Consider the following 24783-nt stretch of genomic DNA (forward strand, 5'->3'; position numbering starts at 1 on the left):
TGACGTGCTGAGCCAGCAGGCGGATATTATATTATATTCAAATAAATATAGAATGGTTTAGTTATTTTCCATAAAAATAACTTGGCGTCTTTTTTTAAAAAAAATAATAAATTAAAAATAAAGTAACGTGAGAAAATAAAATTTAAAATTAATAGTTTTAGTGAATTTAGAGTAAAAATAACATAAAAATAATCAATCAAGCAAAAATCACGTTATAATATATATTTCTCATAGCGCAGCCGTTACTACTCAGCGCAGCCAGTTTACAGTTTTTGTTATTACTTGATTATATTTTATATATTTTTGTTAATGAGGGAGCATATTTTATATATTTTTTTCTTTTAAGTGGTTTTTTAATCCTTTCTATGCGATATGATCAGTATAATATTAATTATAATCATAATATTTTTTTATGGCGCTGCCGTTACTGTTCAGCGCAGCCATTTCCAATTCAATGAATTAATTTATTTATAAAGTAGAGTTAGTAGATTTTTTCGTAGTAGAATTTTTTTAAAACATGATTTAAATATTATTGTAATACTTCTTGGTAAACAATGTTTCTTACATAAATTTCTTTTTCATTGCCTACCTTTTTTTTATTCCTTTTTCGCTATATGTAATAGTTGAATTTTTATTTAATAATACTTTAAGATTATATTTTGAAGTTACTCTTGATAAAGCAACATATAATTGTCCGTTACTAAAAACATGTGATGGAAGGTATAATAAATAATTTAAAAAGACCATACAAAATTGAAAAAAATTGTTTATATGTAACTTTTTAAAAATAGAGTAATTTTAAAGGTATATATCCAAAAATTCGTAAAAAATTGCATAAAATTGCATAAAATTGCAAAATAACCCTTTTTCGGGTTTAAATTAAAAAAACATGTTACAAAAAAAAGTATGTAAGATTTTCTAAAAGCATATAGCAAAGTGTTTTAATTTATTTGAAAATAAGTGAATATAGATTTTCCAAGGATGGTGTCGTTTTTGGAAATTTGTTAACTTAATATAATAGAAGATTGTTGTCATCATTATAATAAAAATAACATCTAATATTTAACAATTTTCATTTCTTTCTTCAATGATACTGATCAAAATTAAGATAAATTTTATACAATATTAATAAGATATTAATTTAAAACATAAATTATATATATAATATTCATAAACTATATTAAGTAAACAAAAATAAGTACAACTATAACCGAGCAAGCGTTAGCGAGCGAGGAGTACATCGCTAGTTTATGTTAAAATGAAAAAATTCCCCATGCCATACTAGGTTATAAAACATAAATATAATATTAAGAGTATTTTTGATTTAAAAAATTAAATTGAATTGAAATAGAACTGTGATTCTATCGCAAACGATAGGACATCTTAACTAACAGAACAACTTGTCTTGTAATAGTAAATTGTATATACAGTTTCATAATTTATGAGTACTCTCAATTTTTCACAAGTTAGGTTGGTGTTGGTTACCAATTTGAATTTAAATTTTCAAAATAATTATTATTATTGAAAATAATATATTTAATATGTATTAAATGATTTATAGAATGTTTACAATTATGTATATTATTAAGTATTGATAAATACACCTACATTATCTAAAAAAGCAGTGTAACTGCTGGCATCAGCTATTTGCAATTCTTTTTGATGAATAACTTTTTGTAGATCCTGCAAAATAAATTATAATTAAAACTGGCTCAAGAATATGATTAGCATTATTGACGGCTTCCATACTTGTTAAAATTTTAAACTGTATAATAAATATTTTAAATTATTTAGCCATGTAATGGATATATTGTTAATTTTTAGATTACCTATTATTCTTTGTAAAATTATAATTTATCTATTTAACAAGATATTAAATAAATATTAATTAATGGTTAACTTCGCTTCTATTTGTTAAATATTGATTACATTTTTTTATATAAATTTTTTAACAAAATACATTTATCTACTAAAAAATTGTCGTTTTTTAAATGTACACATTATTTTTCTATTTTTAGTAAATACTATAAATAAAATTTCCATTAGGGAACAGCTATTTCTGTTATCGGAAAAACGTCATGTAAATTCAATTTGAAGATTTCAGCAAAAAATTAGTTTTCCTTAAAAATCTCATTACTTTTACAATATTTCAAAATATGATTAGTTATAGGATTATTAATTTCGATAATTAATAATAAATAAATATTAAGTAAAATTTCAAATTAATTAATAAATAATAATTGAAAATTTAGAAAAACAGGTGATATTTTTTATAAATTTATTTTTTGTTTTTCAAAAACCTTTTATGGTTTTCACAATATTTTCAAATCATATAATAAAAACTGAAACATTACTCCAAAAAGCAATTAAATAACTTAAAAATAGTTCAAGTTATGAGATTTTTAACAGAAAAATTGGAAGAAACAATTTTTTGCTAAAATCTTGAAATTTACATAAAATTACACAAAAATGAGTGAAAGTTTTTTTAAATTATGAACTTTTTAATTGCAAGTAGAAAAACTTATTTTATTGTTAATAATTTTTCAAAAAGGTTACTAATTCCTTTAAAGGAGCATTCACACATATCACGCTCTAAAGAGTAAAGGAATCTTTATTTAACGTGACACAATGTGTTACTCTCATATAAAAATTGCATGATAAGATAGGGTAAAGGTACAAACTCTTGAAAAATTAAGTGACGTCATATGTGAACAAATAAATTCAGATTTAGAGAGCAACAAAAATGTTGACATTTTATTCTTTGAAATATCATAATACCAGTGTAAAAGTTGCCCCACTATGCACTATTTAAAATAAAGCTTTAGTCATGGCCTCGTCAGTTTTCTCTATTCGAAGAAAATCTTGAGAAACTAAGTTTTTAAGATAACTATTAAAAAAATTGTATGAAGTAAGTTCTTAAGATTACAGTTCGTAAAAAAGTTATTAATAATTAAAAAATTCACATTGAGTATTTTAATAATTTTTTTATTATAGAAGTTTGACGAGAACTCACGTCTGAAGCCCCTAATAAAGTGTTTACTAGAGTTAGTTATAAATAATACGTATATGTAGTTTTATTCTCCAAAAATTATTGATCATTTCTTTTATTAGAAAATGTTGCCCTGTTAAATCATCTGATTTTCTAACTCATAACGTTTTAAAATTTTATCAAAAATTAAAAATAAATAAAAGAAAAAAAAACTTAGGAGAAATTAAATTAAAAAGTTAGGAATAAATAAAGAGTATTTTTAATGAAATAACGTATTTCAATACGTTAATATATGTAAACTTTGATCCGTAAACATTTAAAATTTTTAATAGTTGAATTGGCATTTTTTAAAAATAAAAATTATATTACAAAATAGGACACTTTCTAAAAAAACTGTCCTAATCAGTTTTCCTTAAGTAACACGTTAATAGAGAACAGCGTCACAGCCATGTCAAGCTATGGTAAATATATCTAAAACGGACCACACTAGAGGCAGGGAAAACTGCTGTGAACTAAATGAAGATACCATTTTAATTTATGTATGGCAATTTTATAAATAAGTGAACAGAACTGTGACATAATATGTTATCTAAAGATATTTTCTTAATCAAGAGGTTAGACTACTCCTACTGTAAAGACCAAAAATCATATACCCATTTTTAAGATTTTTTTCAACAAGAAAATAAAATAAATTGAAAAATCAATTATATTATTGTTTTAAAAGATTCTATTGACTATATAAAAATAGTTAAACCAATTAAGAATGTAATTGGTAGAATTACATTTTGTGATTGTATTAATTAATTTAAAAATGCTAAAACAACTCAAGATGTAAGTAGTAGATTTTACTACTTAAAGTAGTTGAATAGGCTTTAAGAACATTTTTCTGGTACAATTAATAAATATTTTGCAATTGAAACTACTACTTTAAGTAGTAAACTTTACTACTGAAAGTGGTTCAATAGGCTTTAAGAACATTTTTTCGTAGAATTAATAAATCTTTTGCAATTAAAACTATTACTTTAAGTAGTTGATTTTACTACTTAAAAAAGAAAAGTAAAATTATTTATAATTATTTATTATCAGTAGAATTGGCTTTTCCATCCTCTATCCTGTACTGACGCTTATTTTATGCCCTAACGCTTATGTACAGTTGAGTGCAACGATGCCTTCCCTGAGGAAAAGGCACTATTTTCAAGTGGTTTGCTTACCCTCTATGTTGTTTTCGTGGTAGAGCGATTAATTTTTGCGGAATGTGGAACAGGAACTGTCAAATCGGAAAATATGAGAAAAGAAATTTTGTTATTAATTTTCTTTTGATTATATTTTACGAAAAATGTGTAAATAATAATGTTATGTTTCGAAAAAAATAGTGAATAATAATAATTTTATTTAGAGTGAAGGAAGAGAACAGAATTTATGGAATAGTTGCTTGAAAAAATGGTAAGTTGATTTCTTAGACGTGTAGAAAGAACCCATTGTTTATTTTTGTGTGTGTCTTATATCAATTTTATATCTTTAAAAAGTTTACTAGCAGTAATAGACAAGTAATTTATTAATTACATAATATTAAATTATTGTTAAGAAAAAGTAGCGAAAAAACATTTAATTGCAATTATGTGAATATAAGTTTATGTGAGGTTATGTGTATATGGACTTTTGAGTAGAAAATATGCTTTTAATTTTCACATTATTTATTTCTAAAAAATAATGAATAACAATAAAAAGTAATAAATAATTATACTTTGGTTTTTAATTCAAGCCTGAATTATTAAAATTTGTAGATTTATTTGTAATCAGTAATTGTTTTTTTACAGTGCCAATTGTTCAGATGCTGTTTGCCGGAATTTTAATTTAGCAGGATTGGCATTTAATAAAATTATGTTCTGAATGAGCTTTAATTTGGCTGAATTTTAATTTTTGTCAATTTTTAAATGGCTGGAGTTTCAACAAGATGAAGAAAACTATTTTCATTTTATACAAGCCGACTTTTTATTAACACCGCTGAAGATCCTTCGATCCTCAACTATCGTTACAGGTAATGTGATTCATTAATGCTTAATAAAAAATTTCCATAATATAATTTCATATTGTTCAACATATGTGACCTGGACATTTAAAAGGGACCTTTTGTCCGAAAAAATCGATTTTTTATTGATTGGTGTTTCTGATAGAGAAAACTTTTTTCTATCAGAATCACCAATCAATAAAAAATTAATTTTTCGAACAACAGGTCCCTTTTAACTGTCCAGGTCACATATTAATAAAATGAAAAGAAATTTTGCTAAAATTTTATTCAATTTGATTTACCTTTTTAAATATTAGTATTATATTGCAGACATAATCATGAAATTGTTATTGAAATAAATAAATTGATTTTCAAAAGAAACTTTTATTTGCACGAATTTTAATTTATGTTAAAGTTATAATAACATTTTTTGTTGCTTGTAATAATTGATAGGTTAAAACTTTTTTTTTTCTTTGATAGAGTAAATATTGTATTTTTGGATTTTTCCATGGTTATAATTTTTTAATTGACTGTAATTAATAAGAAAAAAAATTAAAAAGGTTTTACCCTTTTTAATTTTTTTTTCTTTAAATCTGATAAAATCTAGAGTGTTTTTGGTTTTCTCAAAGTTTAATAAATAGACTCTGATTTTGTATTTAATCTGTTAAATAATTTAATTTTATATTTTCAAAATCTACTGGAAAAAATTTTGTTAAAAAGAAATAAAAAAGTTTCATAACTGGATATTGAAATAATTGTTAATTAAAATGTTCTTAAACATGTTTTAACAATATTGAGCCTCAATTTGTAAACATTGATAAATATGATTTTAATTATAAAAGATAAATAATTTAGTACAAATTAAAAATTTAATAAATTGGATTCTCATCACAATATCCATTTGATGTAAATGCTTGAGATTGAATTTTTATTTAATTAAATTTCAATTTCACAAAATTGTCATTTAGTTTTTTTCATGTTTTGTTATATTTTTTTATAAAAAAACTTTCACTTCACCAAATTTAAATCTTACAGGTTGCCTATTAATCCTGGAAGTCCTGAAAATGTCCTGAAATCCTAAAATACTTATGTCCTGGAAAGTCGTGGAAAAAGAAGAAAAATAATTAACAAAAAAAGTTTTTTAAAATAATTTTTCGATTAATTTTGTTATTTGAACAAATTGAAATTTAATTAAAGACATTAATTTTTCTTGCGTTCATATACGTTTTTTATTTTTCAAATATCTTTACAATTAAAAAGAATTAAAAATTCAAAAGGTTTAAGAAATCAAAAACTGTTCAGAGTTAAATTTAATAAATCTAACTATTTAGACAACAGTGTTATTAACAGAATTTGTACTAGAGGTAACGAGTACTGTCACGCGTTAGACTTTTTTGGTATATCTTTAGGAAAATTCACAAACGACTTACGAAAATTAATTTTGTATTAGTCGATAAGTCACCTACATGATTTCGTCATTCTGTGATTATATTCATTATATATTTTTATAATATTAAGTGCTTTTGCACTAAAGGGCATTTTTAACTTTTTACTTGTAAGCCCGTACATTGTAATTAAATAAATAAATAAATAAATAAAAATTTGTATAGCTTGATGTTAAATGTTGTAATAATGTTCAATTTTTATCCTGCTTTTGAAAAAGAATTATTTGAACAATTGAGCTTAAATTAGACATATATAAATAATTATTTTTATATAGATTCTAGAAAATGCAAAAAAACATTATTAGAATTAATTATAATATATTATTTCTGATAAAACAACAGCGATTCTGATTGAAAGTGATTAAATTTTTTTTTCGAAGTATCAAAAATTCTGAAAAAAAGATTCAATTTTTTTAACTATTAAAGTTTTGAACAAAGTAGTTATAATTTAGTATTCTCATGTATTTTTAAAAAAGTATTTCTGATAAAATTATAGATTCTTGATTAAAAATAATTACCTAAAATAATTTTTTTCAGAAAATTTATATGTTTAATTTATTTATATTAAAAACAATTATTGAAAAATAATTAACTTTTGCTCCTAATTAAATATTATTTGTAGTTATAAACATTATAATTTTTTAAATTGATATTTTTATTGTTTCTAATCATTATGATAATCTAAAGAAATTAATAAAAGTATTTGTAAAAGAATTAGAAATGTATTACAATACACACAATAAACTATTTATTAAGAACAACATTTTTTGAATAATACAAAGTAATAAATATCAAATATTTCTTGAAATACAAACAATAAACTTAGACGGCGAATCAAAAGCATGTAAACTTGCAGAAAAATTGCTGTGAAATTGTTTCGATAAAAAAGTAACAAAAGAAAGTGATTGTGATTTGCTCTGAAACACTTTTCATTGATTTTATCAAGAGATTTTTCAGATGGATAAAATTTTGCTTAAGGTGAAAAACCCAGTTGTTGATCAACATTTTGCGAAAATTTATAAAAATGCCTGTTTTTGTATGCGCTCTCAACTTGAAACACGTAACCCCGAAATAATTTAATTTAACCAATTTACCCAACTACACCGAAATGATATAAAACTGATCTATTTCTTATTCTTTTACTTTCAATAATAATATTTCGAATATTAGAATTTATTAAAACAAATTTATTATAAAAATTTGGTTCTTAAGCTGAAAATGCTTTTAAATAATAATGTAGATGCATTTAATTTCGGGTAAATAATAATTCAATTAACTGATAATTATAATTAATTAATATTTATGTTAATGTCAATTTGAAAATTTTTTCCTTAAATATATAATAATAAATAATAATAATAAATAATATAAACAAAAAAATTTTTCATCCGTTTTGCAAAAAATTAAATTTTTTTTTTATATTACAAATATTTCAATTTTGTTTTCTGCAAGTTTACATGCTTGGTCTTCAGTATGGAGATTCTAGAATTCTAAACTATTAAATAATTGTTTTTTGAGCAGGAAATAAACGACTAAAGTGAATACTGAACGAAATGGAAGTGTATCATTCTGCTAAAAAAAGGAAGTGCTTACCATATGGAAGTTGTAAAAAAGGTGGCGCGGTAAGAGAAGTTTGAGAAGACATAATTCAATTTGATAGCGGTTTTTGCTATTAAATTTTCAATGAATATAAAAAACATTAACTCTCTGCCAGTCGCTTTAAATTTTCTAACTTAATTAGTCGAAAATGCGGAAAGTCCTTATCATTAGAAGTTGTAAAAAAATATTAATGAGAACGGTATTCTAATTAAAATTGTGTTTGACTGACAGAGAATTAATTTTCAATTTAATAATCGGTCCAAAAACCGTTTTTCTCAATAACGCTATTTAATCGTCGAGGCAGTGAATAAATGCAATTCGCAACGTGGATGATTTCTGGGTGACTTTCATACTATCGCTGGGTTAATAGCGCGCGATGAACCATATTACTGTCTTTAATTACTTTCCATTTCTCAAATTCGTGGACAGGAAGAAGTCTACAATCATTTAGTATAAAATGGTGTTCTAAAATTAGGTCATCATGAACAATATACTTTTTCGAACGCCTCTATTGAATTTTCTTTAGTCCCTGAAGGATTCGTCTTCACCAGCGTCATGAGCTCAAACCCACAATCGAACCGTTTTTATTAAACAATGAACTATGTCTGCAATCTCGTGAAAATCATGTCCAGTTTCGTGTGGAGTCACTATTCTTCTCCGGTCCACTACTGAAAGAAGAGTAAGAGTATTTTATTTTTAGTTTAATAAGGAGAATTTAAAAAAGAATAATTTTTTCAATTTTGGCAAAAAATTCAATTTTTTTTTCTTTTTGAAGAAAACTAAATTTTCTACATATTGTATCTGTCAATGAACCCAAAGAGTCAAACAATATGTTTTATCATTGTTTTTCAAAAATTAGGCTTTTTTCAAAAAAAATTCTAAACTTTATTCAAACGTAAATATTTTTATTCTTTGAATAAGGCTCGATATTTTCTCATGCCAGAGCTGAATTGAAATAAAAAATATTAAATTTACGTTTTTATAAACAAATGAATATTTTTAATTTTTGATGAAAACTTTATTTATTCACATACTGCCCCTAAAAATGAACAAAAAGCATCAAATTTGACATTTTTTACTTCTTTGCAAAATTTCAAACTTGATTTCTTGAGCTAAGCACGATTTTTCCATGTATTAAAACAATAAGTAAGGAACAAATATAAATATTTAACGTTATATACTTCTTTTTACTAAAAATTTAAATTCTCTTATTTTTTTAGTGAAACTTAACTTTTTACACACCGTATCTGAAAATAAACGAAAAATTAGATTTGATATTTAAAAAAATATTTTTAATAAACATTTTACATTTTTGAAAATAATTAAAAATTTTCATTTCAGATAAAATTAAAAATATTTCACAAACTGCAGCTAGAAATAAACAAGAAATTTCAAATTGTACATTTTATCACTTTTTTATAAAAATTATAATTTTTTCAAATAAATATCAAAATTTAATTAAAATTTTTAATTTATTAACTTTTTAGTGCGACTCGATATTTCCCCATACCACAGTTAAATGTAATAAAAAAATGACAATTTTGATACGTTTTTTAAAACCAATTCAAACTGTTTGTTTCGGATTAAGACTTCATTTGTTCACAAACTGATCCTACAAATGGACTGTCAAATTTAAGTTTAAAAAAAATTTTTTTTTAAACAATACAAACTTGATCTCTTTAGCATAACAATTTTTTGCGTGTAGTGCAGCAAAATATAAGCGAAAAATATCAAATTTGTTCTATTTAACTAAAAGAATCAAATTTTTTGAAAGGCAAAATTTTTTATTTTTACGTAAAATTGAAATTGAAAAATTCAAATACTGCATCTGACAATAACCCAAAAATGTTCAATTGGACATTTTGTCACTTGTCTGAAAAAATTAGAGTTTTTAAAAAAAATAGTATAATTTTTATTCAAATATTAAATAGTTTTATTTTTTGACACTCAATATTTTTCCATGACAAAGCTTAAATGAAATAAAAAATGCCCAATTTGCCTTTTTTCAAACCAAATACAATTTTTCATTTTGCAAATTTATTTGTTCAAAAACTGCACCTAAAAATTAACGTAAAATATAAAATTCAACTTTTTACTTTTTTTTAAAAGGAATTTCAATGATTTTTGATTTCTCGAGCAAATCTTAATTTTTACTTGAAGTTCAGCTGAAAATAATTCAAAAATATTAAATTTTTTATTAAACCAAAAAATCAAAGTTTTTCAAAAAAAGTCCAATTTTTTAAATTCAGTGAAAGACTATTTTTCCACAAAGTGTTGTTAAAAACAAGTAAAAACGTTAAATCTGATTGTTTTTTTTAGTTTTTTAAAATAAAAATAGAAATTTTTGTTTCTTCTAGCAAAAGAGAATTTTTATCATAGTATACATCTGAAAATAAATTTTTTATGCAAAACTTGAATTTTCCACATGATAAAGATAAAAATGTGCAAAAATTGTTGGATTTGACGTTTTTTTATTTGAATTTTTAAAAAAATAAGAAATCTTTGATTTTGTTTATACATAAATTGAACAAAAAGTTATAATTTAAGTTTAGCGTCGTTTTTTACAATTTAATAATTTACCTTTTAAAATAGTGCTCTGTTAAAATTTTCCAGATCTTTCTCTGACAAGTATTCAACTACTAAAACAGCACAATCAAAGTTCATGGAAGTACGCATCAGCAGATTTGAAATAGCGCTCCGGATTTTATTTGCTAATCTGCTGGCTTCCTCGAAGTGGCTGTTCAGAAAACATCCAAACATTTGAAGATTTGAAAGTTTCAAGCGAAGAGAATGTTGAAAACCTTCATTTTGCAAAATTTGTGCAACCTTTCGAAAGTTCAATTGTAACAGTGAATATATGGTATGTTTACTTCCTTCATAAATATTTTGGTTTCCATACATTGTTAATCTCAATGTCATTTCTCTAAACATATTAGACGTTTCGACCAAATCTTCCAATCTTCTTTGTACTTCGTGCTCAGATATAAATTCATTATATTTGAAAGAAGTAAATGCTAAATATAACATATCTTTCACGCTGGGTTCTACCTCCAAACGTAAAAGGTATTCAATAATATCCAGGCAATTTACTCTCATTTTATTACAGGTTTTCTTCATCTTCATCATTTGTTCACATAAAATCGCAAGGTCCCCATTGTGCGTTAATTCAGAAAATCCACGGGTAAAAATGCCGGATTCTACAGCAGTTTTTATGTAATCGCTCGTTTTGTTGCATCTCACCATTGTTTGCAAGAGCGTAAATCAATTCACGCAAATGCCAAGATCTCGGGAAATCGTTTGAAGCAATGTTTGAACGTACGAAATTGGATAGTTGAATTTTATGACATAATAAATAGCTGAAGTTATTATGTTATAATCATCTTCGATGTTGTGAATGTTTTCCATTATATAACCATTTATTAATTCAGGATCATTGGATTTTGCTAATTTTAACACCTCTTGAACATGGTTATCCTCAAGGTCATCGGGGCAATTTATGCTCATCTTTAAAATTCTACAAAGTACAAAGAGAAGAGCAAATATTTTCAGCATCTCAACATAAAACTGGATTTCGAAATTTAAAAAAATGAAAAAATAGTTTTTACTAGATAATGTTTTTTTCTTTCTGATTTTTGGAAAATGGTCAAAATTTTTTTTAACTGATTCTTTTTATGACCATTAAATTTCTCAAAAAAATAGTATAAAAATGATTTTATCCACATTTGAAATTAATTCCTTAATATAACGGAAAATGTTCTCAGACTCTCCTTAATTTCTATTTCTTGAAAATAATGAAAAGAATTAGTAAAATATTATTGAAATTAATTAATTTATCAAAAAATTTTTTTTTTAAATTAAATATGGAAAAGTGACTTTTTATATTTTTAAAAGTTATTAAGTTTCTGGAGATTTTAAGATTTTAATTGTCATTTTTGTCAATTTATTTTCTTCAAAATTATTTACAAATTTCAAAAAGTGCATAAGTGAATTATTGAGAATTTTTAATTAAAAAGTGTTTTAAACAATCTATTTTATGAAAATCTTGATTAAACGGATTAAAAATAGATTATTTTATAATTATATATTATATAATTAAAATTAACTTTTAAATAAAATAAAAATAAAAATTTTCATAATTTAATAAAATATTAAGAAAACGAACAGTTACTATTTTTATTTGATAAACAATATTGTAATAAACGATGTCATAATTCACAAATTAATTAAATTTTAAAAAATCTCAAAGAAACTCCTTACATATTAACAATTTTTATAAACTCAACGAATAATAATACTACATTTCTGAATTGCCGAATAAAATTCAATTTCCACTAAATTCAGAAAAAAAAATATGTTGGGTGTTGAGATTAGATATTCAGTAATCAAATGACACAAAAATTTTGACGTCACTTCAAAAATCAACTTTTAAAAAAAAATTAATAAAAAATGTTAAAATTTTGCAAAATAATTAAAATGATGAAGTCGTTTTTGTTAAAAGAAAATCTGAAAATTTTGTATAAATAATCCGAGGCTTTTAAACTTTTTTTAACTTTTTAAACAATTAAATTTTTAGGTTTCATAGGCGCTTTTAGGTTTGATAGGCTAGAAAAAGGCTTTCAAAAGTCGCTAGAATTTTTTTATCTGAAAATAACAAAACTCATTATTTTGGGGAATATGTACCGCTACAAAGTATTCACATATACATTCTATTTTTGGATTTTATTAGTGTTTTTTGATACCCTTTTTTTGCAATTTTGTCAATTTAAAAAATTTTTGAAAATTAAAAGAATGCTGGACACTTTTTGAAAATTAAAAAAATTGTTTTTTAAGAAACAAATTAAATTTTCTTGATATTTTTTTGCGCTTACTAGACAAATAAAATATATATTTATCCGTAATGTCAATAATGAAATCATATATTTCACTAAATTAAAATGATAATTAAGAAAACCGAAAAAATATTTCCTGGTTTATTTTTTCAGCTGAAATATGATGTTATTGAATAAAACGAGTTTTTTGATTTTTCAAAAAATGTTCGCCATTTTGTTAATTCCCAAAATATTCTTTTATTTTCACATTTTCTAAAAAAGAGTATGAAATATAATACAAAAGTCTAAAATCAGAAAATACCCAAAATAATTAGTTTTATTTAAAAAAAATGTAGCGACCTTCGAGGCATTTTCCGGCTTATCAAACCTACTTTGAAAAAGTTCGTTTTGTTATATAGTAATCAAAAGCAAATTTTCAGAATTTTAAATAATAATAATGATTTTGAGATAATTTATTTTTCAAAAAATGCTAATTTTCAAAATTTTTACATTTTCAAAATTTCAAAGAAAGAGATACAAAAACACTACTATGGAAACAAGAAACTAAATTGAAAAATATTGACTTTTGAAAAAACTGTAATGAGTGGAAAAAATTTGTCAGCCGTTTTGCAAAAAATCACTTTTTGCCCAATAATTTTCAAATGCCCGTAACTAAAAAAAATGTTTTCTTCTCAAAACATAAAAAACATGTCTCTCTATTTGTTTTAAAGAACTAGAAAAAAATTTTAACAAGATTTGAAACTTTCAACTTATTTAGTAAAAGTATCTAAACATATAAATTTCGAAAAAAATCAACTTTATAAAAAACTGACATTAATTTGTTGTATTTAGCTAAACATTGACTTTTAACCTAACAAAAAAATATAAAAATTTTAAATTGTAAAATAATTTTATACAATTAATTTAAACATCATGGAAAATGTAAAAAATGTATTTTTCTTTAGTAAAATACATATTATGCCATTTTATTGTGAAAACGATTACATTTTTTATATAATTTTCGAGTAGGGCTCAAATTCTAATAATGACAACTATTTTTATGAATTACTTACAGATATTTTAAACGCTTCTATTCCTTAAAAAAATAAATTTCTTGCCTGTCAATCTGTCAAATGAGCGAACTGCCAATTATCAATATCTGTGTGTGTTCAACACTTTTCATTTGTTTTTTAAACAACAAATGAAGGGTAGAATGACAAAAGGGGTCAAGCGCCAATTCACTGTTTTTACAGGAAGTAAAAAAAACATTTTTAAAAATTTTGCAGGTCATTTAAAAAAAAACTGAGAAAACCGTTTCGATATATTAGTATGTTTTAATAAATAAACAACAATTTGTTGAAATAAACCTACATATTAACGATAAAATTAAAAAAAACGATGGTTCCTTGAGGTTATATCAACTGCGCACATTTTCTTTAAGCATTAATTATAAAAAAAATATACAGTTTAAAGAAAAACTGGAAAATTAGTTTCTTTCTATGGAATCGACGAAATGAATAGAATAAAAAATTCCTTTAAAAAATTGTTTGTTTTCAAGAAAATTACGAATTAATTGCTTGCTTTGGAATTGAGCAATACTTTCATCTTTAAATTCAATTTTTCACTTAGTATCACCATAAAAATATTTAAAAGTTAATAACAAAATGATTTTAAAATTGTTTAAAATTGAAAATACATTATTATTATTATTAATTTTATTAATTAAAATATTATTAAAATAAAATTAAAATAAAATATTAAAATAAAACCTAAAAAAATAATATTTTTGATCAAAATTGAACACCACTTTCTTTTGTTTTTCAATCAGGTTGCAATAAAGTAAATTTGAAACTATTTTATTAATTTAATTTTTATTAAAAACTGATTTAAATACGCAATAAAAAAGGAAATCCTTCTACAGAAATGTGTAAATGAATTTTCTTGATTTTTTTATGCAAAAACCTCATTTTCGATAAATTGGCGCTTGACCCCTTTTGTCATTCTACCCTTCAAATACAGTCGACTCATTTAAATGGATATATGTTTATATTATATGTCGTTTTTCAATTAATTTAATTCATATTAATTATGTTTAAAATCAGATACAGTAATAATAATTTACTTTAATTTATTTCATTTTAAATAAATAAAATGATTTTATCACTCGGTCGATATTAAATAAAAAACATGAAGATAACGATCACTCCGAGTCAAGGCGAACAAAAGAAAACAAAACTATTTCTTTTTACGTTTCAGCAGCACCGCTGCCCTCTTCAGAAACTACAAGATTTTTATTAATAAATAATAAATTAATAAATAAACCTTTTTACTGTACTTTTTAAATTATATATGTAAAATTTTAATTATTTATTAATAAAAATCTTGTAGTTTCTGAAGAGGGCAGCGGTGCTGCTGAAACGTAAAAAGAAATAGTTTTGTTTTCTTTTGTTCGCCTTGACTCGGAGTGATCGTTATCTTCATGTTTTTTATTTATTTCATTTTAATTTGTTTATAATTTTAAAGAAATTTGAAAATATCAAGATTCCCGGAAGAAAATCGAAATATTTTATAATAATTTAATTTTCATTTAGTTTTGTTGGAAATATAGCGAATAATATGAGCCCAAATATTTCTCCCTGAATGAATCATCATCAATGTCATATTTCCCTAAACACATTAATATAGTCACTCGTCTCTTGACCACACAAGAGGTCTGTCGCGTGAATTGTATCTACCACTTATAGTAATAGAATTAAAGTTACTTTTGTTAATAGGAATAAACTCCTTTTTATTTCACCAAATCCCAACAAGTTTAAATATTTCTAAGTTCATTTTTTCACCTGAAATATGGCGTTCTATCAATAAAAAAACGACTTTTAATGTTTTCGGAATAAGAAATAATTTTCCCGACTTTAGCTACATTTTAGTAGACACCAAACCCGTTTTAAAATGTTCTTTTATTTATCTAGTAACAGCAAAAAATTTTTCAAGAAAATAAAATATGATGTTATTGAATAAAACGAGTTTTTGATTTTTCAAAAAATGTTCGCCATTTTGTTAATTCCCAAAATATTCTTTTATTTTCACATTTTCTAAAAAAGAGTATGAAATATAATACAAAAGTCTAAAATCAGAAAATACCCAAAATAATTAGTTTTATTTTAAAAAAATGTAGCGACCTTCGAGGCATTTTCGGGCTTATCAAACCTATTTTGAAAAAGTTCGTTTTGTTATATAGTAATCAAAAGCAAATTTTCAGAATTTTAAATAATAATAATGATTTTGAGATAATTTATTTTTCAAAAAATGCTAATTTTCAAAATTTTTACATTTTCAAAATTTCAAAGAAAGAGATACAAAAACACTACTATGGAAACAAGAAACAAAATTAAAAATATTGATTTTTGAAAAAAATTGAATAATTGGAAAAAAATTTTTCAACCGTTTTGCAAAAAATCACTTTTTGCCCAAAATTTTCAAATGCTATCAATCAAAAAACAACTTTTATTAGTTTCAAAATTCGAAATAATTTTTCCAAAATTAGCGATATATTAGTGGAAACCAAACATATTTAAACGTTCTCTTTCATCAACAGTAACCACAAAAAAATTTTTAAAAAAATAAAAATTATGTTTTTGAAAAAAACGAGTGGTTTGATTTTTCAAAAAAAATCCGTCATTTCATTAATTCTTAAAAATCTTTTAACTTTCATATTTGCAAGAAACGAGTTATTAAAAACACTACAAAAATCAAAAAGCTGAAAATACCCAAAAGTATGAGTTTTGTTATTTGAAAATAAAATAGAGCGACTTTTGAGTCATTTTAGCGCTTATCAAACCTATGGAAAATAATTCGTTACGTTATCTAGTAATCAAAAAAAAATTTTCAGAATTTTTAAAATTTTTGTTTCTGAAAAATATGATTTTTTTCATTTTTCAAAAATGGTCGCCATTTTGCTATTTTTAAAAATTTTTTTAAAAAGAGAGCTACAAAAACGCTATTATAGAAACAAGAAACGGAATTGAAAAATATTTATTTTAAAAAAAAAAAAGTTTGGTAAATAATAATTTGTCAGCCGTTTTCCTAAATAATCGCTTTTTGCCTAAAATTTTCAAATGCTCGTAACTAAAAAAAAATTTTTTCTTCTCAAAATAGAAAATACGTGTCTCTTTATTTGTCCTAAAGAACTGGAAAAAATTTTAAACATGATTTAAAACTTTCAACTTATTCAGTCTGCATGAATTGAAATAGAATCAGCCTTGTATTTTTCAAATTATTATATACAGCGCTATTTTCAGAAATAAATCTTCAATCGACATATATTTATCGGAAAAAAAATATCTAAACATGAATTTAGAAAAAAAATAAACTTTATAAAAAACTGACATGAATTTTTTTTTTTTGCTTAACATTGACTTTTAACCTAACAAATTATTAAATTTTAAAATTTTTCAATAATTTTATACAGTTATTTTAAACATCATGGAAAGTGTAAAAAATGTATTTTTCTTTAGTAAAATACATTTTATGCCATTTTATTGTGAAAACGATTAAATTTTTTATATAATTTTCGAGTAGGGCTCAAATTCTAATAGTCATTTTTTTATCCCAAGTCTCATTCATGACAACTAATTTTATATTTTTTCACATAACATAATATTTGTAGTTATTATGAGAAAAAAGCTTTTGTAATTTATGAATTACTTACAGATATTTTAAACGCTTCTATTTCTTAAAAAAGAAATTTCTTGACTGTCAATTTGTCAAATAAGCGAACTGCCAATTATCAATATCTGTGTGTGTTCAACACATTTCATTTGTTTTTTAAACAACAAATACAGTCGACTCATTTAAATGGATATATGTATATATTATATGTCGTTTTCCAATTAATTTAATTCATATTAATTATGTTCAAAATCAGATACAGTAATAATAATTTATTTTAATTTCTTTTATTTTTATTTATTAATAATTTTAAAGAAATTTGAAAATATCAAGATTCCCGGAAGAAAATCGAAGAAATGTTTTTTTGCTAAGTGAAAACTTAGCAAGAAGCAAAGAATTAAAAAGAATTTAAAATTTATGACTTTCCACAAAAAAACGCTAAATTATTTATTCTTTTTTAATATGTTTGTGTCCTATTCCTATGTATTTTTTGTTGAGGATAAGATTTCATGAAATATGAATTCCAATCAATTCGGTTTTAGTATTTCTCTAATTTTTTAATTGTTATGAATTCCAAAATTTCTCCAAGTTCAGTCCAATGCTCCGACGCTGAGAATCAAGGGTTCAAATCTTCGGATTGACAAATTCTTTTTCTTATGTTATTTTCATTCGCGAATTTTTTATACGCTTTTTATGATTTTAAACAATCTATCATATACACGGAGAGAAAAATCTGCCTTTTATAGTATAGAAAGGTTTACATTTAATGCACAGAAATTTTCTATGCTATATAGACATGAAATTTGAGTAATTATAGTACAATCGTATGTCTTTTTAGCATGAAACTTGTCTATGCTAATAAAGTTTGTCATATAGCCTCTTATTACATACTTATTATACTTTTAATCCAACGGCGCCATGCGAAGATCGCACATAACATCATTCTACTATGTTTGCATAAGTTCTATGCTTTTTCGGGGATAGATTCTTGCAACTGGCGATTAGGGCAGTTCCAATTCAGTAAAGGTGGGCGTGGCCTAATCGCCAGTTGCAAGAGTCTATCCCCGAAAAAGCATAGAACTTATGCAAACATAGTAGGATGATGTTATGTGCGATCTTCGCATGGCGTTGTTGCTATTAAACTACATGTTTTGTACTATAGAAGCATATATACTATGCTTTTTTAGTACGGACAAATACTATCCTAAAAATTCTCAAATCTTTGCTCTATTAGTATGAAAAGTTTAAAGAAAAATAGCAGCAATCTATTTCATACTATAAAAGGCAGATTTTTCTCTCCGTGTAGATTTTAAAATTTTTTTATTTTTGTTGAAAATAAATTTTCTAAAATGACCAAATTTTTTTTTAAATTCTAATAATATACAATAATTTTGGATCCTAAATTAAACCAGAAAAAATTAAAAACTCTTAGCAACAATAATTTTAATAGACTTAAATTTTACCGGGCCCCCTTAAATTAAATTAAATTAAATTAAAAAATGTTTTTAATTTAATTTTTTAAAAATTGAATTATATTCCAGGGTCGTGTTGTGATTTCATCTGATTGCGATTTTGATTGTGATTTATGGGACTCTTGGTTCGAAAAAAGAGAATATACATTTTTTAAAGTGTGAATCATATTTGGAAATTGTGTTTAAATTCCATCTGACACGAAAAAAATTTTTTTTTGTAAGACTTTTGGCTCTATAAATTTGAAAATTGAAACGAATTCGTGTTTGGTTTTTGATGAATGTAATTTATTGCCGATGATGGAGGTTAAATTGACGAAGTTTTAGTTCACTGAAAATATTTTACAAACTTATAGTAAATACACGAGAAACTAACTATGGCAATGAAGAAATTTTTATTTTTATTATTTTATAAGGATTTGAATTGAATAATTTTTATTTAAATAAATAATTTAAATTAAATTATTTCTTGAAAAATTGACAATATAATTGTAAGAAAAATGTGTTGCATTATATTTTTATTTAATTTATTTATTTTGAATTGTCTTGAGTAAAATGACAAATTTTCATCTAAAATATTTATAGAAATATTGCTTTAATAATTATTATTTTATGACAGTGTTAATATTATGACGAATACAATTGGCGAAGCAATATAGCAACAAACATTTTTTATTAAACGAGTCATAAATTTTTGATAGAATATATTAATATGAGTCGTATATTTAATTTATAACTCTTTGATTTATGTTCAAATTAAATTTAATGAAATTAACATTATACATTATATGTATTAAATATAAATACAGTTTTTAAAAAATCATTTTTATTTTTTATTATTCAAATAGATAATTTCTTAATAAATGATTCTAGAAAATTTGCAATATTTTTTAATTAAAGATTATTTATATGGTAACTATTCTTTTCTCAGAAATTTTTTTTTACCGAAAACAAAATCGAATCGAGTTTTGATGCTAGGAACAGTGTGACCAGGCCGCAGATAGACTTGACCCCCACCATGTTTCCATCCGCACACTAACACATGCATATACATTCCCTGTATATGAGCCTCTTTTTCGTTTTCCTCTATTCGCTAGATACTATGCATGCATTTACCGGCGGTCGATTGCTTTTTGGCGCGGGAAATTTAAAATGTAGAATTATAAAAGAAATATTCTTTAGTAATTCACAATAAATATATTAAGTAAAAAATTAATTATTTATTGAAAAATGTTTTTATTATTAATTTTCAAATGTAATAAACAATAATTCCTGTATGATTATTTTTATTTATTGAAATTAATTTTCAGGTTAAATAATAAATTAGATTTTAATAAAACTTTTAAATAAATTTCAAATTATTCTTTACTTTATTTTGTAAAATATACTTAAAGGGATAAAATAAAATTTAATATTAATGCTTTCAATTAAAGGGATATATGTATAATAACTATTCAATTTTATTTTATCTCTTTAATTATAATAAAAAAAAATTTAATTTTGATATTTAATGATGTTTTTTTTTTTATTAAATTCTAATTTATTATTTGACTTGAAAATTATTTTCTACAAATTATTATAATCATACATTGAATTATTGTTTATCATTATTTATTTTTAAAACAGGGATGAAATAATTTGTATAATAATTAATAATAAATAATTAATTAATCAATTATTAAATTAATAATAATTAATTAATAAATAATTATTTTTTCTATGGTAATTTTTAATTAACCTAATTATTAAATTAATAATAAATAATTAATTAATAAATAATTATTTTTTCTATGGTAATTTTTAATTAACCCAATTATTAATTAACTTACTTCTTTCATAATTTAATCTACACAAATTTAAAAAAATTACCTTTTACACCTTATTCATACATTTATGAAATTATCTATATTTCTATATTTTAAAACCCGTTTCCTCACCACCCAGGAGGTAGAGTTTATGGCGCGTTTTTAACCCTTTGAGGTGTGAGGTGTGAGACGTTCTTACTGTCAGAAAATGATTTAAGCAATTATTTTCAAACATTGACTTAAAATGGTTTCTCATTTTGTTATTATCAGTTTCATAATTTACATGGTTTGGCATTACGTTAAATAATATAGATGTTGCAAATGCTATTGCATGTACTCCACACTCAACACTACCAAAAGGTTGTTGATCAACAGCTTCAAAAACTACTGTTAATTTAAAAGGGAACAATCTAATTAAATATTTTATTTGCTGCACATTTAAACACCCCTTATTAAGGCTATCAAAAATATAAAGCCTTACTCTATAGTAATAGACATAAATTCAGTGACCATAATTGTTATTACCGCTAAAAAGTATTTAAATATGTTTATCACCGTCTCTAATTGGGACAATAAAATCAAGCATTTGTACATACAAAGCACTTTGCATATTAAAAAAAGAATTGGAATCTTTTCTTAATAAATCTTCAAATTTGTACATATGCATGTAATTTAACAATTTATTTCTATTTTCAATAATTTTTAAATCTTTATCACTTAAAATAACATACTCTTTTATGTTGGCCATATTATACTTTGTTTAATTTTATTTTTGATGCATGAAAATCTAAATATCTTTAACCGTTTTGCTCACTTTCTCTAATATAATTAATTTTGCCTTTTATTAAATATAACCAATTTTTTCTTTAATTCAATACAACTAAGTAGTATAGCTAGGAGAGTTCCACCCCAGGTTCTGATCTCGGCTAAGTTACCTACAGTCGGTAACTGCTCAGTCGGTAAGGTAGATTTCTACATTATCAGCAGCTGGTCGAATTCAAACTCAGTTGGTAAAGTAGGAATCTGTTTTACCGACCGAATTAGTTAACTAGCCACCCAATAGATGGCGCCACTAGCGAATTCAAACCTGCTTGGCGGGAAATTTGAAAATTTAATTCACAATTTAAATTGGCTTGGCCGCCATTTTGTTTTACCGACGGAATTAGTTGCGGTTGACACCAAGAGATGGCGCCACTAGCGAATTCAAACCTGCTTGGCGGGAAATTTGAAAATTTAATTCACAATTTAAATTGGCTTGGTCAGAGAGCTACCCATCCCTGTTTTAGCGATAGAGTATTGGTTATATATTTCATAGAGATAATATAAATAGAGTGGAGATGGTCTGTATAGAGGCGTCCGTTTGATAGAAAGAGAACGCGATTTTAGCACCAGTAGGTGTCTCTCTTGCGCTGGTGCTTATTGAAGGACAGATACTGGTGTTAAATCTTTCTTCTCTTTCCAACCCATTCTGTTTATGTCAGGACACTTCCCTCTTACGCAGCCGCCTATACCTTGTCTACTCTATTTATATTATCTCTATGATATATTTACATTAGATGACGTCACTAATTTTTTAAACTTATAGAATTTTAACAAATAAGATTACTTTGTTACTCAATGTATTTTACCGGCCTAGTGTCAAAACTAGGTGGTCCTACTTCATATGTATTGTTTAAGGTAAGTTTTTGTCTAGCTGTTTTACCTCCGAATTTAAGAATTGCTTGAAATTTTATTAAGTTTCAATAGATTTAATTATATATTACGTTTTTTTTAAAATTTTCATAATATAGGTAAGTAATATTTACAACTAATTTATTAAAACATTAATTGATTTTATTATTATTACAAAACGTTTTTAAGTTGCAATCAAATTTCATACTGATTTCGATATTCTCATATCGAATTTACCGGCCTTTAAGAATGAATCGTTCTCATTGGTCAATTCCATTAGGAAAAATTTATTGATGGTTTATTGTAGAAATTTAATAAAATGCAATGTATATTATATACTTTTAGAATAAATTCATAATAATTAATAAATAATCTATAATATATATGCTCATTATATATATATTTGATTTTATTTCAGAATTTTATTTTTGTAATTTCCTGATCTTTATACTACTTTAGTGTATGGCGCGAATTTTTAACTTTTATTATGCTCAATATTCTAGACCTCCTATTTTTATAAATTTAGAAAGTTATTATGAACAATATAGCGTATTATACAAATCTTGAAAATTTTATCACTGATAAAAAAAATCACTGATCGAATAATAAAAAACTGTGAAAATTATTTAAATGTGTCTGATTGTGTTGCTCGTGAAGTGTGCAGCCGCCATGTTTATAACTAACCTGACCTCTGAAATAAACGGACTGGAGTTTAAAGTTACAAGTCTGCTTATAAGTTTTTTCGTTATAATAATGGTAAGTAAAAGTAATAAATATTTTCAGTACTAATTGTACAATTCAACATTAATTTTTTATACTCCTTTCTAAATAGGACCCTAACCAAATTCAAGTGCGATGCAATTGTAATGTACAAAATTGCAGATTTCAGCGCATGCTGCCAAGAGTTGTAAGTGTTAAATAAATTTTAATCTTTATCAATTTAATCATTTAGTATTCACTATTTTTCTAAAATATTTATATCCTAACGTGTCAAAGAGATTTTCTTACTGAGATCAATTTTATCTATTAGTTTTCTTTTTATAACCTGTCAAAAAAATATGTTTAGTATTGACTATTTTTCTACAATATTAAAACCTAACCCGTCAAAAATATGTTTAGTCTAATCAATTTTCTCAATCAATAATTTAACTTTCTATCACAGTTCTTTTAGTCTAATCAATTTTATCTATTATTTTTCTTTTTATACTTTATAACTTTTCAAAAAATATGAATAGTCTTAATCAATTTGCACGTTTAGTATTCACTATTTTTCTATAATATTTATAACCTAACCTGTCAAAGAAAAATTTTTACAACAATCAATTTAGTCTTTCAATACTCTCTTTTAAATTACTTTTTACATTATTATCATGATATAACCTTAGCAAATAAATGATTTAGTTTTATAAATTTTCTAACTAGTGTTTCATTATTTTAAATACTTGTTTTTAGAACAATTTGAACGCACAACTTGATGCCATGGAAAATATTCCGTATAATCCAGAAGAACCGGAATTGTTTGGTCCGAGAAGAAATCGGTGGGATGAGCGACCAAACAATTTACTAGATCTACAATCTGATGAAAATGAAAATCCACAACCATGGATCCGAATTATGACTCGCCCTCGATTGGCAATTCCACCAACACCGACTCAGATACCTCTTGATCAAGGTCAAGAAGTGCTTAGGCAACGCGCTGTGGAACATATGCCGGCACCAAGAGCACCAGCTCCGATTCCAGCACCACGAGCAATTCAGCGAATTGCTCATGTACCAAGAGCACCAGCTCCGATTCCAGCACCACGAGCAATTCAGCGAATTGCTCATGTACCAAGAGCACCAGCTCCGATTCCAGCACCACGAGCAATTCAGCGAATTGCTCATGTACCAAGAGCACCAGCGCCAATTCCAGCACCACGAGCATCAGCTCAGCTACCTGTGCTGGTACAAAGAGAAGCTGTACAGCAAGCATCAGCACCGATTCCAGCGCCAAGACGTGCTATTGTGATTCCTCCACGCAATCTTCGTGGAACATCTCGACAAAGGCTTTCAAAAGCAATGAAAAAGATGGCAACAGCATCCTCAAGGAAGAAACACTAGTTTTTTAATTTATATCGCATGACATTTTTTTCCTTCCATTTTTTATTACATTCTGATTCTTTATTTTTTTTAATAATTTTTTCAGTTTACTTTTAATAGTTTTTAGTTTTGTTTCTTCTAAAATATTGAATATTTATACTAATTCTAATTCAAATTTAAAGAGCAATTTAATCGGTTTTTTCAATTATGTTTTTTTTTCTATAAAAAAATGTTTATTTTTT

At 24.4% G+C, this 24783-nt stretch overlaps 1 protein-coding gene and 1 long non-coding RNA gene across 2 annotated transcripts; both read left to right on the top strand.

Annotated features, from left to right (window-relative positions):
* Window positions 1-4815: 4815 nt before the first annotated feature.
* On the top strand, window positions 4816-11831 carry LOC127287830 (uncharacterized). The gene is made up of 4 exons (XR_007843939.1): window positions 4816-5027; window positions 7964-8064; window positions 10655-10901; window positions 11148-11831. It is a non-coding gene; the product is annotated as an uncharacterized LOC127287830 (long non-coding RNA).
* A 12110-nt stretch (window positions 11832-23941) lies between these two features.
* LOC127287839 (uncharacterized) lies at window positions 23942-24562 on the top strand. The gene has a single exon (XM_051314961.1). It carries the CDS (start codon window positions 23942-23944, stop codon window positions 24560-24562), a length of 621 nt encoding a protein of 206 aa, XP_051170918.1.
* The last annotated feature ends 221 nt before the right edge of the window (window positions 24563-24783 follow it).

The sequence above is a fragment of the Leptopilina boulardi genome, unplaced genomic scaffold (assembly GCF_019393585.1).
Source record: "Leptopilina boulardi isolate dan_hultmark-lab unplaced genomic scaffold, ZJU_Lbou_2.1 LbouV2_373, whole genome shotgun sequence".
Taxonomy (NCBI): domain Eukaryota; kingdom Metazoa; phylum Arthropoda; class Insecta; order Hymenoptera; family Figitidae; genus Leptopilina; species Leptopilina boulardi.

What these genes read in the sequence shown, in the direction of transcription:
- LOC127287839 (XM_051314961.1), top strand. Translation starts at nt 23,942, where the DNA reads ATGGAAAATATTCCGTATAATCCAGAAGAACCGGAATTGTTTGGTCCG.